Source organism: Scleropages formosus, chromosome 5 (assembly GCF_900964775.1).
Source record: "Scleropages formosus chromosome 5, fSclFor1.1, whole genome shotgun sequence".
Classification (NCBI taxonomy): Eukaryota; Metazoa; Chordata; class Actinopteri; order Osteoglossiformes; family Osteoglossidae; genus Scleropages; species Scleropages formosus.
The window spans coordinates 36,777,507-36,795,087 of NC_041810.1; the positions used below are offsets into that span (position 1 = coordinate 36,777,507).

Below are 17,581 nucleotides of genomic sequence, written 5' to 3' on the forward strand. Positions count from 1 at the left end.
GTTCAGAAAGTATTCAAACCCTTTTCACCTTTTTCAGTATTCAAACACTTTTCACACTCTTTTATGTTGCAGTCTTATGCTAACATCATTTCAATTCATTTTTCCTTCATCAATCTCTATTCAATACCCCATAATGACACAGTGAAAACAAGATTGTACACATAATTATTCAGACCTACTTGAAATGTAGCTCACATGCAAACCTTTTCTATTCATCATGTTTGAGATGTTTCTACACCTTGTCTGGAGTCCACCTGTGGTAAATTCAATTTATTGGACATGATTTGGAAAGGCACACACCTGTCTATACAAGGTCCCACAGCTGATAATGTGTATCAGCAAAATCCACGGCATTAGGTCAAAGCAATTGCCTGCAGATATTAGAAACATGATTGTGTCAAGGCACATATCTGGGGAAGGCTACAAAAAATTTCAGCAACATTGAAGAGTCTTAGTGGGTGTGGTGGCGCAGTGGGTTGGGCCATGGTTCTGCTCTCGGGTGGGTCTGGGGTTCGAGTCCTGCTTGGGGTGCCTTGTGGTGGACTGGTGTCCCGTCCTGGGTGTGTCCCCTCCCCCCTCTGGCCTTACGCCCTCTGTTACCGGGTAGGCTCTGGTTCCCTGCGACCCCGGATGGGACAAGCTGTTCTGAAAGTGTGTGTGTGTGTGTGTGTGTGTGTGTGTGTGTGTGTGTGTGTATTCCCATGAGCACAATGGCCCTCATAATTCTTAAATGGAAGACTTGGAACAACCACGATTCTTTCAAGAGCTGGTCACCCAGCCAAACTGAGCAATTGAGGGAGAATGGCTTTTGTAGACTGGTGACCAAGAACCCAATGGTCACTCTGGCTGAGCTCCAGAGATGCTGTGTGGAGATAGGCGAAGCTTCCAGAAGGACGGCCATCACTGCAACACTCCTGCAATCAAAAAAGCGGGAAAAAAGAAAAGGCACCTAAAGGACTCTTAGACTGTGAGAAACAAGATCCTCTGGTCTGATGAAACCAAGATTGGGCTGTTTGGCTTCAATTCTAAGCATCGTGTCTGGAGGAAACCAGGAACCATCATTTGCAATACCACATGCAATACCATCCCAGTGGTGAAGTATGGTGGTGCCAGCATCATGCTGTGGGGTTGTTTTTCATTGGCAGAGACTGGGCAACTAGTCAGGGTTGAGGAAAAAATAAATGGACAGAGGATACAGAGATATTCTTAATGAAAACCTGCTCCAAAGCGTTCTGGACCTCAGACTGGGCTTCCAACAGGACATTGTCCCTAAGTACAAAGCAAAGACAACACGGGAGTGAATTAGGGACAACTCTGTGAATGCCTGCTCTTGAATCCAATCAAACATCTCTGAAGACAACTGAAAATAGCTGTCCACCGATGATTCCCATCAAACCTGACAGAGGACGAGAGGATCTGCATAGAAGAATGGCAGAAAATCTCCAAATCCAGGTGTTTGAAGACTGTCACATCATACCCGAGACCACTCAGCTCTAAGTGCCAAAAGTGCCTCAACTAAGTACTAGGCAAAGGGTCTGAATACTTATGTAAATGTGATATGTCAGCGTTCAGTGTTACTGTGAGAAGAGTGCTCTATAAAAATAAAATAAATTGAATTGATATTTTAGCTTTTTATTTTTAATACATTTTAAAAAAATCTAAAATCTTATTTTCACTTTGTCATTATGGGGTATTGAGTGTAGGCTGATGAGGGGAAAAATTAATATGAATGATTTTAGCATTTTCTCTTTCTCTTTTTACATTTTATTTTTGTGAGTAAAGACTAACATTTTATATAACTTTATAATCTTGATTTGCTGGAATTCCTTTAATAGAAATCCAGGTTTCGTTCAACAATATTTTAAACTGAGTGGAAGATGGATGCTCCTATTTGACTTTAACTCTCCTGGATATATTTATTTGCTTGTTCATTTTAATGCGCAATAAACAAATCCTTGCAACTCAGCACCGCACCTCAGATACAACCACTCTTCCTACCAGAAATTGTAATGAAACTACAGTCAATGCACAATTGGAGCCAGCTATGCAATTTGATGCCAAGGCTACATTTTGTAATGTATTATTTCTCTTCTAGAGATCCAGAGGTAACATTTTTTGACCAGATGAAACAGCCAGTGATGATGTACAGGTTGGTGGATAATGAGTGGATTTTGGAAAAGTTTTTGTTCATCATTTCGTTATTGGCTAAAGAATACAAGTATAAAAATTATAGATGTAATTTAATTGGAAAGATTTCCGTAATGTCTTTTTTGACAGGGTGAAGCCTGCAGCAGAGTTTATTGTCGTGTATAGTAAACAGTTCATTACACCATACAATGAGATTCTTACTCTGTGAATCCTCTCAGCAGCCTATGACATAAATTATAAGGACATAAGGAAAGAAAAACACAAGGAGAACAGGGGGCATAAATGACAAATTTACAGAAATTACTATTAGTGAAAGGTCAGAAGTTACAAAAATTACTAAAATTACTGAGATTACTATTAGTGCAAAAATCCAAGAAACGAGGTTATATACATATATAAAGTGTGCAGTGCGCAATGTAAACGTGGAAGCCGTACATGTGCAAAGTCCTGCAGAGGTAGACTGGGTCTATTCGCAGTTGAGAGGGGGGGTGTGAATTTGTGTACGCAAGGTATGCGGAGATAGTCTGTGGTCTCTGATGTTATTGGCATTGTGGACGTGTATGTGTGTGTAGGAAGGATGGAAGGTAGTTGACACCTCTCAGGCTCAGAGGGTGAACTGCGTCTGCTGTGATGGGTGGAAAGGCAGTGGATGGGTGTCGTTCACAAGTCTGATGGCCTGTGGGTAAAAACTGTTTGTCAGCCTTGAAGTTCTGGCTTTAACACTCCTGTAGCGTCTGCCTGATGGTAAGGGTGTGAAAAGGCTGTGCTGGGGATGACTGTTGTCCTTGATGATGTTAATGGTTTTCCTGATGGTTCTGGCCTGGTATAGGCTCTCCAGTGATGGTAAGAACGTTCCAGAGATGGTTTGAGCAGCTTTCACCACTCATTGTAGCACCTTACGATCCTGTACTGTGCAGCTTCCAAACCAGACTGTGATAGAGCTTGTGAGGATGATCTCGATTGCACACCTATAGAAGCGTCTGAGGATTCGGCTTGGCATGCCAAATTTCCTCAGCCTTCTCAAAAAATGCAGACGCTGACGTGATTTCTTGACCAGATGAGATCTTCAGTAATGTGAACACCCAGTAGAGCTGTAAATTATACTAGGTGGACTTGAAAGTTTTAGGCAGTTATTGTTTGACAGAACCCATAAATTAATAATCAGCATCTTAAAAAGAACATTATCCTCTAACTGGTTGGAAGTAAATGTGCCCTTCCTCCAAGGGAAGCTGGTGACTTTTTAAAAAATACACTGTTTACTGCACTCTTGCAGCGATTGGCCTGTAATGCATATGATCTAGTTTGAAATAATGTTTCAAATTTTCACATTTGTAAATAATGGAAATTGTAAATTGTGAAAACATGTCTGTTCAATGTGTAATTATTTATTGTTATTTACGTAACTGACTGTTCTTATATAGTTTAAATATTTTCCTGCAATTAAGTTTCTCTTTGCTACAGGGTAGACCTATTGCCTGGCAATTGAAGAACCACGGATAAAACCCCCACTCTTGCTATAGCAACCCTGTGCAAGATACCCAGCCTGCATTGGTCCAGTAAAAATTACTCAGCAAGATAAAGCCAGTGTCTTACAGTTCCTGGGCTGCTTGGTGGGTATGGAGTTAAATCCAGCTCAGGGTGTGTGGAGTTTGCACATTTGTACCTCCCAAACAGCCATGGAAGAAAACATTCACAACCCGTTTCTCATCTTTCCTTGCTTTGGAAATGTACGAGTGGTTGCTATGATCTCGACTTGGCTTGATGGCGCATCTATCCACAAATAGCTAGACCATTGTAAGGTACTGTGGCACATGCCACTCTGGGTCTGGGTGAGGCAAAGAAGGGTGCACGGACACCGTTCATAACAAATGTTTATTGGAACACCAGCACACAGAGAGAGATATCAGCATAGTTCTATGACACATGTGCAACAAGCCCCGGTGGCACCGATGTGGTTCATACTGACGGCCTCATGCTCACCTAGCTGTTCAGCTCTCACAGTAATGCAGGGACCATTCACTGTAGATGCTCCACGTTGCCCCTACTTCGATGGCGGTGACGAACACCTCTCCTGTGCGTCTGGGCCCCCTGCCACAGCTCTCGCTGCTCGGTGACCTTTCTATAGGGGACCTGGGTGAGCCAATCTGGTTACCACTCCCGTCCTTCCTCTACGCCGGACCTGCTGCAATGCCCACACAGGACTGGGCGATTTCGGTTGTACAGAATTCCTGCTTTCAAGGCAGCTGTTTGCTCCCCTTGGGTGCCCCTTTTTAGGGTAGCTCGAAAGGACTTCATTCAAACCGGGGGCTTTCTCAACCACAGTGGCGGCATCTTTAAATGTGAGTGATCTTGGTTTTAAGGATTTGATCGACTCGATGGGGAAGCCATGTCTGTAAGTAGACGGGTTTTGCTGTTCCGAAACTAGCATCTAGCTCTCTTTTGCACGGGAACTTTATTAAACGCAAACACTCGTGCTTGGTGATGGTTTAATGGCTTCCTCTTCTGCTTTTTCCCTGGGTGCACGGAGACTCCACTCGACCTGCTCACCTACCCTCAGCAGCACCTCGCAGCTCTTCTCCGCTGCCTTTGACAGAGCACACTCTCCCCCGATGTCCTGGCCAGACACCCATGCCTAGCAACAGCTCCTCTACGTCAGTCCCGATCACTGCAGGCTCATCTTTCAGTCACCGTTTTATCGGCCTGCTGGCTTCTTCCTTTGCGCCAATTCCCGCTTCTGCATCTTCGGAGTTCTACGGCTCACGAATCCATCTTTTCATGGTCCTGCCCCAACCTGCTGCTGACACCAATGTAGTGCGCAGCACTCTGGGTTTGGATGCAGTAAGGAAGGACGCACGGACACAGTTCGTTATGAACGTTTCCCACACAGATGGGACACATTTTTCAGAAACACAGCATTAGGAAAAATAAACAATTCCATGTTACATGTATAGGTGAAATTCCCAAGAATATCTGGTATGGAAATGCAAAAATAGAAATGTGAAATAATATGTTACTATCATTACCCCCCAAGAGAACGTAGATATCTGAAAATGGAATTCCAGGTAAAAAGTGAAAAACTATGGGGGTAATAGCTCGTTCACAGATCTCAGACCACAGGGACATTGTAATTCTTCGGAGACATCCCTAATCCAGTATGTCAACAAGTCTTTGTTACAGGGGTTGCCGTCATCTTGTCCAGATGTATCCCTGCAGTTTTCAATGTATATAATCACACAACACAAATCTCACATTACAAGATTAGACTTATGTTCCATCTTCATGCAAAGCAAAAATAAGTCAAACCTCAGATTTTTGGACTAAAACGAGTGATGCACAAAGAACGCGGCAGGTCTGTGCCATTAAAGCTCTGTTCCAGTGGTGGATACAGCTGTTTCAAAGTGCTCAGCCCACAATAATGTGGATGCACTACAGTACTGCACATTCTCAGTTTGTATCTGAAAGCCTCAACTGATCTGCTACCTTTCACTGCTCTGTGGATTTGATTAGTGTAGCAAAGGAAAACGAAACTGCATTTTCGAATCTCTGATGAAATTAAATTACCATGAGTGTCAAACTATTATACTGGATACTATATTAGAAAGGCTTTAGCAGTGTGTCACCAGAAAAATTACTTTTCCATCTTTTAATACCACACTATTAAAGTGAGATTTGCGAACAGGGAAAGTGTTCAACAGCGCAACGATTCCCGGCAGCCCTAAGACACATTCGCAGTTCCGTTTCCTGTTTGAGTGACAAGCTGTGTCTCCAATCACAAATGAGTTCTTCTGTCACGTGGCGTATCGCAAACTTGCAGAGGCGGGAGCTCCTAGATACGCTGTGGTCTCGCGCATACAGTGTTTGTGTCCCTGGTAAGTAAGTTCGTGCTGCGCCTTGTCTTGTCGCTCCTTTTTCGTACAGATGGCGGGTTGCGTGTGTGTCGTTTCTTGTGTCCTCCGCTCAGTTGAGGTTCTTCTTAAGAACTGTGGTTGGCAACTGTGTGTCTCGTCCCGTTTTCGTTCTTCTTAAAGTTAAGTTGTGTGAAGGCAACGAGACTCGTCCCTAGTACTTTTCCAACAACCGCACAGTGTTCACTGTTTTCTCACAGCCAACACACAGTCACAGTGAATGATGCAGGGAAAGAAAGGCGACAGAGTTAAGACGTCATTGGGATATGCTCGTCGTTCTTTGGAGTTACTTACTGTACACAGAGCTGGCTAACCTAATACGGATATCAGTGATGATGATAAGATAATTAATACCATAAGGTAATCAATTATAACTGGGACTACAGTGGTTATTGAAATTTATTTAATGGGTTGGATGTTATACACTATCGGCATCCTCTACAAGCCTTAATGTCTACAGGTTTTATAATAAAATGTATAAAAAAAAGCCAGAATGGCAGTGTAATCCCCATAAAGTTCATTTCATACGTTGCATAAGTCACATGTGTTTTTTTTAAGCCACATTCATACAAAAGGCTTCAAGATAAACACACACACACACACACACACTGTCTGAAACCGCTTGTCCCATGCTGGGTCGCGGCGAACCAGAGCCTAACCCGGCAATGCAGGGCTGGAGGACACACCCGGGACGGGACACCAGTCTGTCACAAGGCACCTCAAACGAGACTCAAACCCCAGACCCACCAGAGAGCAGGACCCGGTCAAGCCCGCTAAGAACAGATGAACAGAAATATGTCAAACATAATGTAAATGCATCAGCTAGTAATTTTACACATCAAACTAAACAGCTAACAAACATTGGTAATTTTTTCAGATTTGATACTGTGGACATGTAGTTTCTCACTGTGCAATTTAAGTTAAACTGCTCTGATTTGAAATGCAACATTTACCTTTTAAAACTGGTGATTTGTTATTTAGTTAGTGTACAGCCTGCCTAGATGAGCACTGCATTGCACTTTCATTCACCCACAAACTGCTCCAAGAGCTTTGCCAGTTATTGTATGTACCTCACTTATCTTTGGCAGTGTCTGATACGTTTGTATAAACGGCAACATTAAAATCTCTTGCAAGGTCTGTTCTTCACCTGTGCACATGGCAACGAGGACCCAGAATAGGCTGGTAGTTTGTATATATATTCAGTTGAGGAATATAACGATTCTGCCTTGCTTCTTTACATTTGTGGGCTAATACAATGTGAAATATATCTCACAAGTATATGTTTCTCTTTTTGTTGTTTTTGAAATTTTATGAAATTAAATAATATGCTTATTGTATTCTGTTTTGCTGACTTGTAGCAGTTGATGGTTAAGCAATTTTGCTAGTTATTTTGTGCAGAGGACCTCATTATGACAAATGTAAGGATAGCCTCATTTAGGCTATTAGTATACAATGTTGACAAGTAATTTAAGATTGTTTAGAGGAAGAAAACTAACTTAATATAAAGAAGACAGTTGGTTTTGGTTGTTCTCAGTTTGTTGGACTGTTATGAAATTGATATGTTAAGAAAAAAGTGACTAGACTGCACTGCCTAATGCATTTTGGAACTCTGAAAATGTACTGATGTGTTTTTGTTATTTTAGATGTAATCCTTCATAGCAGTGCACGAACATTTTAGAAACTGCTATCACCATGTATCAGATGGTACCAGGTGGTCCCATGAACTCCAGCACCAGCACGCCAATTAAACAGAAGATGGCACGTGACGGGCGTCCTCTGATTGGGGTGGGTGTGCTGGGATTGGTGCTAGTGATTGCTGCCGTGACCGCTTGGTGCTACTACTTCGCCTCCCTGCACAAAGCAGACCTGCTGAAGACTGAACTGTTGGACCTCAATAAGGACGGCTTTCTGATCCGCAACCAAGCAGGGGCCATTGTCTTCCAAATGGCCTTCAGGTCTGGTGGTTTCATCTGTCTAAACTGAGGCTGTCCATGGAATGCTCTGTTTATGCTTGTTTTTGCTGCTTCTTCCTTGTATAATTGTTTAATTAGTTGGCTTCCTAAATGTATTGCAGGTCTAAGTTTTGGGGTGCTGAGGGACAGCATGTGTCACATTAATAATTATTGTTCAGAGTAAAAGAGGTTAAACGGTAATTTTAATGACACCATTGGACAACAACGAGACACCAAAGAATGTACCTGTTTTCAGTTTTCTATGCTGCCATAGAGGGACTGGGTGACTTCTCATATTAATAATCAGTAGACTGAATTTCAAATCAAGAGACTGAATTAAACTTCGCACAGCACCAACAGGCACAAATGCAAAAGAATATTCCCAATTTTAGTTCTCTAAGTATCGTAGAGGGGTTGGTTGAAACAAGAGCCTGGAAAAAATACTTTCTATTATATTAAAAAGAGCACAAATTCTAATATTTATGTTACAAAACTGCACAAACACATCAGCAACAAAATCAGATTTTTTTTTTTTTTATTATTTTTCTGGCACCTTCATGGTGCAGATTCTTAGGCTTTTTGACATTGATTCGCAGAAAAGTACTTTAATGTTAAAGTGAAAAATCATTTCTTCAATATTGATTTAATTACAAATATAAAACACAAAATAACTGAGTGCATAAATATTTGCCTTCTTTATTATGATATGCCTAAATTAACTGTGGTGTAACATTGTTTTTAAAAGTCACTTAATATCACGTGTGTTCAGTGAAGGTGGCCCATGTCGTTTTCAAGATAAATTTTCCTGTAATATCTGGTTAGAGCTGCTGCCTTTGTGCCGAAAGATTGTAAGTTCAAATCCCACCTCCAGCTGTAGTACCCTTGAGCAAGGTGCTTATGCTAACATCTATCTTACTCCAGTAAAATTACACAACTGTGTATATGGGTAAGTAACTGTAAGTAGCTTGACATTGCAAATTGCTTTGGAGAAAAGCATCAGCTAAATGTGTAAAACCTACATCATGATGATAAAGGAGCATAATATGCATATTTCTGATGAGTGCCATTCTGGGGAAAGATGGAAATTATAAGGCTCAATGTATCCCCAGGAGTAGAGTTAAGTTGATCATGTATGTACAGACCTTTTCTAGTTTGTTTATGGGTTAAATTTCATTAAAGTATTGAATTGTAAGCTGCGAGAAAGTATTTACCCTGTTCTGTTTTTGCAATTTTTAACATGAAATTTCAGATCTTTTTGACAGTTGTAGCAGTAGTATATCAACGGAGCCTTAGAAAGGATAAAGTGACAGTAGTATTGCTTTTATGTCATTACTTTATTGTAGAAGGTAATGAAATGTGTAGTCAGAGATGTACACAAGAGGCCACTTTAGGCTCAGTATGTGGCTGTACCACCTGTAGCTGGGATGAGTGCAGTTAAACTCTTCCTGTAGCTGTTAACCGGGGTCTCGTATTTCTATGGAGGAATTTTATCTCACTTCTCTGCACAGAGCTGTTTCAGATCAGCAACATTTGCTGACTTTCAAGGATGATCAGCTCTTTTGAGGTCATCACAGTATCTTGATTATGTTCAGTCAGGACTTACATTTATTCATTTAGCTGTTGCTTTTTCTCCAAAGTGGCTTTCAATGTTTCATTACCTAAAATTATGTACCTTCTTATACAGTTGGGCAATTTTACTGGAGCAATTTAGGTAAGAAACTTAAGTTAGTTGCTCAAGGGTACTACAGCTGGAGGTGGGATTCAGACCTGCAACATTTTGGTCCATAGCAGCTGTAACCACTACGCTACCAGCTGCCCCCACTGGTCCCACTTTGACTGAGTCATTCTATAACTTTATTTTTTCTGCCATTTGTTGACTTGCATGTGTGATTGAGAGTATTATCTTGCTGTATACTTCGCGCTTCAATTCACAGACAAATTACCTGACATTCTTCTTTAGAATTTTCTTATACAGACAGGAATTCATGGTTCCTTCAGTGATGCAGCATAACATTCTGAAAGTATCACACTGCCACCACCATGCTTGACTCCTGGTAGAAGCTTGTTAGTCTGAAATGCTGTATTTGGTTTTTGCCAGATGTAATGTCCGTGTTCTCCAAAAAGTTCTACTTTTGATTAAAATGTCCATAGAACATTCTTCCAGAATTCTTTAAAATGATGAGCGTTCCACTTTAATTCTCTGCCTTCCAAATAGCCAATTCCACATCCTAAAGTTTGTGCTTTTTGGTGAACTGTACATGAGCTCTCATGTTCTTTTTAGTTTTCAGTGGTTTCACCCTTCCCATACTTCTTTCTATTCCATTTTTGCACACTGCCTTTTTTTTTCTGGAGTCAGGAACATATTTGAACTGAGGGAAGAGAGCCCTGCAGCTCCCTGGATGTTGTTCTGGGCTTCTTTTTGAGGTCATTAATGATTTTATGCTCTATGCTGTTTGTGGAGAGATGTTGCCCTCTATTCCAGACTATCTCCATTTTGTGAATATGGCTTTGACTGTGGGTCAATGTACAGAGCCTTTGTTTATATCACACATTATGGAGTGAGTATGTACACATTATCAATGATGTACTCTTAGCCCATTGGGTGTTTCCTGTTTGAGGTTCTTGAACTTCAAACACTCCTGCCCGGGTAACCTGACCAGGGTTCATCAGACCTTCTGGGTTGTGCTACCTTGAACCCATGGCATACCTCTCTTTATCCGCAGGCATCTAGATGCCGTCTCTGCAGCCTTAATAAAGACTTTTGTAGCCTTTCTCCTCTGGCTGCCTGTGATCCTCAACAAATTCTAGGCCCCATGCAAAGATTTACCTGAAAAACTCCTGTAGTTTACTGCAAATAGCACTATTCCACAAGTTCCTCATACCTTGTGTCTCTTTCATTAGCTTCTTCCATCTGTCCTTCCTAAAAACTAAGCTGTAACAAGATGGCTTGCTAAAAAACTTCTGAAAGCAGCACGATGTTTGGCTCAGAAATGTCCCTGTGCTATGGAGCTGGAAGCTTTAAACTCCTACATAAGTTAACCTTCAATTTCCAGTGTTGCACTGTCACCAGGAGCCCTTAATTCATACTGAGTGCTGACTCTGCTCTTTCACCTTCCTTGACAAACACCATGGCCTGCTCTGTCAGCTGGCAGATCCTACTGTGTGCTATCTCCAAATTGGCCATGGCACCAGCAATAGTAACCCTCCCTCAAGGCTCCTGGGCAGCTGCCTAGAACATGTGTCAGTGGTGCTGTCCAATATAATGGGCGTCATGGAGAATCAACTAGCTGCAGAGGTTGAATAAGGAGGACATTGTAAATTGCCTGGATTAAGAATTTAATATGGTGGGGCTGAACTCTGCAGAGCTCTACCCATGAGATCTTACATGTAGGCACTTGTTCTCAACTTGTCCACACTCCCTGTTGCTGTATCTTTCATTCTATCCATCCAGTTTTCCTTCATTGCGGCACACACCTACTGTTGTAGTAATTCACATCTCTCCCTCCCTTGGACCTTTTCATGTCACTATGATGGAATATTTTATTACCCAAACCTGAAGTTCCAGAACTGAACCCACTACCATTCTTTGCTACATCCAGGACTTTGTCTGCACCACAGCATTTAGCATTCAACCTTAGGATCACTTGAGTTCTTATATAGCAACATTTCTCTTGCCCATGTTTCCATGAAGTCCCCTTCTAATCTCCCAAAGGGTAAACTTAAGATGTTACTTGGCCAGTAAAAGGCAGTGCTGCTCAAGCTTCTAGGTACACAAAACTACCTGCAGAGGTAGCATCTTGTTATTCTCTTGAATGCTTCAGCTATCAATATTGAGATTTCGTAATCTAGAAGGGAACAGTAATTATCCCCATTCAGCATCACTTAGATGTTGCTCCTCTCAATATGACACTGAGGCAAATTACTGTAGTAATTGAGTAAGAGGTCCTTAATCTTTTACTCATTCAGATGATGCTTTTCTCCAAAACAACTTGAGCTACATACCTATTTGTACAGCTAGGTAATTTGTACTGGAGCAATTTTATGGTAATTGCCTTGCTCAAGGGTACTACAGCCAGAAGTGAGATTCAAACTTGCAACCTTTGGGTCTAACGGCAGCAGCTCTAACCACTATGCTACCAGCTCCCCCTTTTTTTGGTTGTGGTACTGCAGAAAAGATGTCTCTCTACCGGCTTGTATGCAATTCAGGTCGAGGTATTTCTGAGGTTTAGCAACATCACAACCAAGTGTTCCTTATTCTCACTAGCCTCTGTAATCAACTGGGTCACAACACCCTGGCACCCCTGGAATTCCACTTTTCTGCACTGAAGTGTCAGTATTTGCACTTGTCTTTAGTGTACCCCAGCTTGTCTAGCTTGTCTTCCATGTCAAAACTCTCTGCTCCTAAACCAGTGACAATGGTTGTCATTGTATGCAGCCTCTTATCAGTGTTCCCCTTCAAGGTTCCCTCCCGCACCTTACTTACAAATTCATCAAACCGATGCCACTCTCTTTTTCTTTTCGTACATTTACAGTACTTTTACTCATTTAGCAGATGAATTTCTTTAAAGCGACTTAAAGTGAATGCTGTATAGTATTTTGCTGAAATCCTTTCATCCAAGGTGATGCACAACACCAGATACACTACCGTACACTACCTACAGTCAATCACTCATTATACACCGGAGAAATACACACACTCACACTGTGGGCAATTTAGAGTCACCAAATGACTTGAAACACATCTTTGGACTGTGAAAGTATACCGGAGTACCCCAGGGAAACCCATACAAACTCCAAAGGGAGAGGAAATGCAGAGATCAAGCTCACATCCTCTCTAACAATCCAGATACTGTGAGACAACAGTTCTTACTGCACCACCACACTAACACCTTTCTATAATTCTGCCTGTGGTTTAGGCTTGAGTCACATGAAGGTTCTGGGTATCATGGGTTGCCTCCTAGCCTAGCCCCTTACGTATCTTGCAGGTATCTTAGAAATGGTTGTGTAACTCTGACCAAAGCAATAGGCTTCACCAACTTTTTTCTGAAGAGTTTTGGAAGTTTCCTTAGAGACTGGCGTGATGTGCCTCGATGAATCTCTCGTTGAAAGTAGTTTAAAAGGAGATGAAAATTGGACAAGATTGGCCCATAACCATGCCTGATTCTATTCGAACAACCGACTCTGTTTATTCCCTTAACTAGATTGGTTAAAATTTTTCACACCAAGAAACCTGAAACATGAGCTGTAATGGCTGCGCAAATTAGTTGAATCGTTGGAGCCCCCAGTCCTATTCCGTTTACTGCCAGATAACGGGTGAATGTGGAAACTCAGATCAATTTCACTCAGAAGAAACTTTAGAAAATAGACGAGTAAAAAAAAAAAAAAAGCTGTATTTTTGTATCTTCAGATATTGAATGTTCATTACATGAGCAGTGTGCATTACATAAAGTTATACAATTAGTTATGTATTCAGTATTCATGTCAAACTTTTTATCTCTTCTGGAATTGACAGGTCGGGAACTCTTGACTTGGACTCTTGCTCAAAAGAGGGTGAAGTTCTCAGCTGTAGCCGATCCAGTGCAGGGACTCTGAACTTCTTCATTCAGACGGTGAGGCCCAAGGGCACTGTGATGTGCTATCGTGTACGATGGGAGGAGCTTGCAGCTGGAAGGCCTGTGGTGCATGCTATGTCCTACAATGGCTCACATTGGTATGGTGGTGCTGAGAGCAGCATCCAGCACTGGCCCATTTCTATCTCAGGACAGCAAGTGCCCAAACCATTTGTCACCAGTGATATCTATTCCAACCGCCATGACTTTGGAGGCATCCTGGAGCGCTACTGGCTATCATCCAAGGCCAGTGCAATCAAGATCAATGACTCAGTGCCCTTCCACTTGGGCTGGAATGACACAGAAAAGATGATGTACTTCCAGGCTAGGTACCAAGACAGCCCATACAAACCAATTCCTGGGCAGGCTCCTTTTGCTGAACTGAGCTATCGTGTGTGTGTGGGTTCTGATGTCACCTCCATTCACAAATACATGGTACGAAGGTACTTCAATAAGCCCAACAAAGTACCCTCTGTCAACATGTTCCGTTATCCCATCTGGTCTACGTGGGCACTACATAAAACTGACATAAACCAGGAAAAGTTGTTGAGTTATGCAGCAAACATCCGAAAGTATCATTTCAACTGCAGCCACTTAGAACTGGATGATCGTTACACCAGCAGCTATGGGGAGTTTGATTTTGATCCTCTCAAATTTCCAAATGCCTCGGCCATGTTCCAGAAACTGAAGGCCGAAGGATTCCTTGTCAGCCTTTGGACACACCCATTTGTCAACTATGACTCACCCAACTTCCACGTGGGTGTGGAGAAGGGGCTTTTTGTACGGGAGCCCACTGGCCAACTGCCTGCTCTTGTGCGCTGGTGGAATGGTGTTGGCTCCATTTTGGACTTCACCAATCCAGAGGCTCGTGAATGGTTTGCCTCCAATCTACGAGCTCTCAGGTCAAAGTACGGGGTTGCTTCCTTTAAGTTTGATGCTGGAGAGACCAGCTATCTACCCTGGCAGTTCAACACCCATGTGCCCCTCTATGACCCTAGCACCTTCACTCGACGCTACACTGAGATGGCCATCCCCTTCAATGAACGGGCTGAGCTGCGGGTGGGCTACCAGTCTCAAAACATCTCCTGCTTTTTCCGCCTTATTGACCGTGACTCACGTTGGGGCTATGAACTGGGACTTAAATCCCTTATTCCCACCGTGCTTACCATTAGCATACTTGGTTATCAGTTTATCCTGCCAGACATGATTGGTGGCAATGTCTACCCTAATCGCACAGAGGGCTCACAGAAGCTGCCTGACCGTGAGTTGTACATTCGCTGGCTGGAGCTCTCTGCTTTCATGCCTGCTATGCAATTCTCCATCCCACCCTGGGAGTATGACGCAGATGTAATCCAGATAGCTCAGCGTTTCACTGCCTTGCATGAGGCATTGGTGGCCCCTCGGGTCTTGGAGCTTGCTGGGGAAGTGCTGGCCACTGGTGACCCAATCATACGCCCCCTGTGGTGGATAGCCATGGGTGATGAGGCTGCATATAAGATTGACTCTCAGTTTTTGATCGGGGATGATCTCATGGTGGCTCCAGTGCTAGAGCCCGGAAAACAGGAGAGGGACATCTACCTCCCTGCTGGCCGATGGCGTAGCTATAAGGGTGAACTATTTGACAATAAAGAGGCTCTCCCCCTCACTGATTATCCAGTAGACCTAGATGAGATTGCTTATTTTTTGTGGGTGTAGTCAGCTTTAGCTGGCTATTTGGAAGGCATAGGGTTATAGTAGCATACTTACAGTTGTACAGCAAAATATATAACTAGAATGTTTTTTGACACTTTGCATCTTTTTTGGAGAACTTTGGTTCAAATACTTAACATATGGCAATCTGTAATAATTGTAGATAAATGAAACATATGTGAGCTGATTTTAAGCTATAGCTCATGAGACACCATGACTGTATTATTCTGCCTATGAAATTCAAAGTTCTCATTTCGTCTTTGTCATTGCCAAGCATATGTTGCACTAGTTCTGGAAAGCTTTTAGTCATCTTGTATAATGCCATACATGTGGACACAATGGGGCTTTTGTGTATGCGTACTCACGTGCCTTGAAATGTTATTGCTTCATAAACTTGGTGCTTCTTGATATAATGCTGCAAAACTTGTGCATCACATGGAAATGTAAGGGAAATGTGTAAAAAATTGCATGCCTGATAAGTAAATAAGCAATGAATTTGCAAATGTGACACCTGAAATACTAAATATTTTTTATTTCTTTATGGATGGCCATGTTGGGAAGTTAATTTTGTTAAGAAATTATGAATGCCATTCATCCTAATGTTCTCTAGTGTGATTGTATATATTGCTTCAATACCAAAATATGCAACAAAATAGCTAACTAGAAAGCAATAGCCAATAGTAGAGAGAGTGCATTGATTCCAGGCATTTAAATATTTTAATTTTGCCAGTTAAAATGCTGCTTATTTTGACATGATTTTAAATAATATAATGTTTTGGTATGTGTTGAATAAGGTTAACTTGGACTCAGGGAGATGATGTTGAAATATGTTGAAAAGAACAACATTGCACAATACTGACAAATTATCTTCTAATTTTGTATCAAAATGACTGACCTATTTGTGATATACAAGTGCATTGTACATTTTTTACAAACTCAATATGAGATTAATAAAAGGAAATGGTTAACAAAAAAATCACTTCAATTACTGATAATCCCAAAAGCATACTGTAACTTCTTGCAAAAGTCTGTTACAACTTTGACCTGTGATTGTCTTTATACGCAATGTATGCAGTTGTCTACTGTTTGTTGGCAAGTTTAATATTTTCTGCAAATGTGTATTTTCATACTTTCGTGTTTGATTCTTTTTAGCCTTAATTAGCGACAGGGTTGTTGTATGACTGAACATTTTTTTTCCCCATAGAACTGTGTAACTACTTTCTTCATTGACCCTTTTTTCTCCATGTCTGCTTTCCACTTCCTTCACCTGTTGTATTCCTTACCACCTGTTCTGAGGGATCAGTGAATTCCTTGCCTTGGGAAGTTTTGCTGACATTTTTAATTAAAAATAAAAAAGGGAACTTATTTTTCCACCCCCAGTCCTCCAGACAAGGCGCAAAATGAACATTTTCAGCTTTTCTTGTGTTTCTCAAGCTTTAAACAAGGCATTGCTGTTTTAAACCTCGGTGTATGTCATTTTGTGTGTGTGTGTGTGTGTGTGTGTGTGTGTGTGTGTGTGTGTGTGTGTGTGTGTTATATACCTTCTTTCTACGACATGGTAGAATGAATGTGTGCCACATTAATCATTAGTTCATCGAACATGCATTTGTAGTCATAACAGTAAGTAGGACTTGCGACAAACATGGCAAAACTGGTAACGTGTTATTGTTTGGGTGTCGAGCAGTGGTTCCATTTTGTTTACAGAACTTTTAATTTATGATTCAATATCAGGTTATTTTTTGTTTAAAATTGCTAGTGAGAAAAATGGTGGTCAGAAGCAATAGACTGAGAAACACGCCATTCCAATCTACACGTGTTTTGTAGACTTGGAAAAGGTATATGGCCGTATTCCTTGGCATGTGAATGGGCGGTACTGCAGGAATGTTGGGTAAGGGGGCCACTGGTGCAGTCCACGCTGTTTCTGTTTTTCGACATTAAGTCAAACCTCTTCAAAGTGGTTGTCGGACTCTGTCAACGTTGTGTCTTGTCTCCCCTTCTGTTTGCGATTCTTATGACCAGTATATCAAGGCGTAGCTGTGGCTGGGAGGGTGTCCGGTTGGGGTCTAAGGCTGAAATTTTTGCACTTTGCAGACAATTCTGTCTCCTGAATGTGACCTTCAGCCTGTGCTTGAATGGAAAAACAGCACCTCTAAGTCTTAGGTCATGGTCCTCTACCAGAAGCAACTGCCCTTAGTGGAGAAGTTCTTGGGGTCTTGTTCACGAGTGATGAAAGGAGGGAGTGTGACACTGAAAGGTGGATCGATCAGTGCAGCATCAG

At 41.8% G+C, this 17,581-nt stretch overlaps 1 protein-coding gene across 1 annotated transcript; it reads left to right on the forward strand.

Moving 5' to 3' along the window:
- Window positions 1-5,971: 5,971 nt before the first annotated feature.
- On the forward strand, window positions 5,972-16,781 carry LOC108931199 (myogenesis-regulating glycosidase-like). The gene is made up of 3 exons (XM_018746839.2): window positions 5,972-6,017; window positions 7,697-8,008; window positions 13,518-16,781. The coding sequence occupies exons 2-3, from the start codon at window positions 7,746-7,748 to the stop codon at window positions 15,307-15,309; spliced, it is 2,055 nt and encodes a 684-aa protein (XP_018602355.1). The 5' UTR covers window positions 5,972-6,017; window positions 7,697-7,745; the 3' UTR covers window positions 15,310-16,781.
- Window positions 16,782-17,581: the final 800 nt, after the last annotated feature.

What these genes read in the sequence shown, in the direction of transcription:
- LOC108931199 (XM_018746839.2), top strand. Translation starts at nt 7,746, where the DNA reads ATGTATCAGATGGTACCAGGTGGTCCCATGAACTCCAGCACCAGCACG. An exon ending in GTCTTCCAAATGGCCTTCAG is followed by an intron (nt 8,009 to 13,517) that starts GTCTGGTGGTTT and finishes TGGAATTGACAG; the next exon opens with GTCGGGAACTCTTGACTTGG.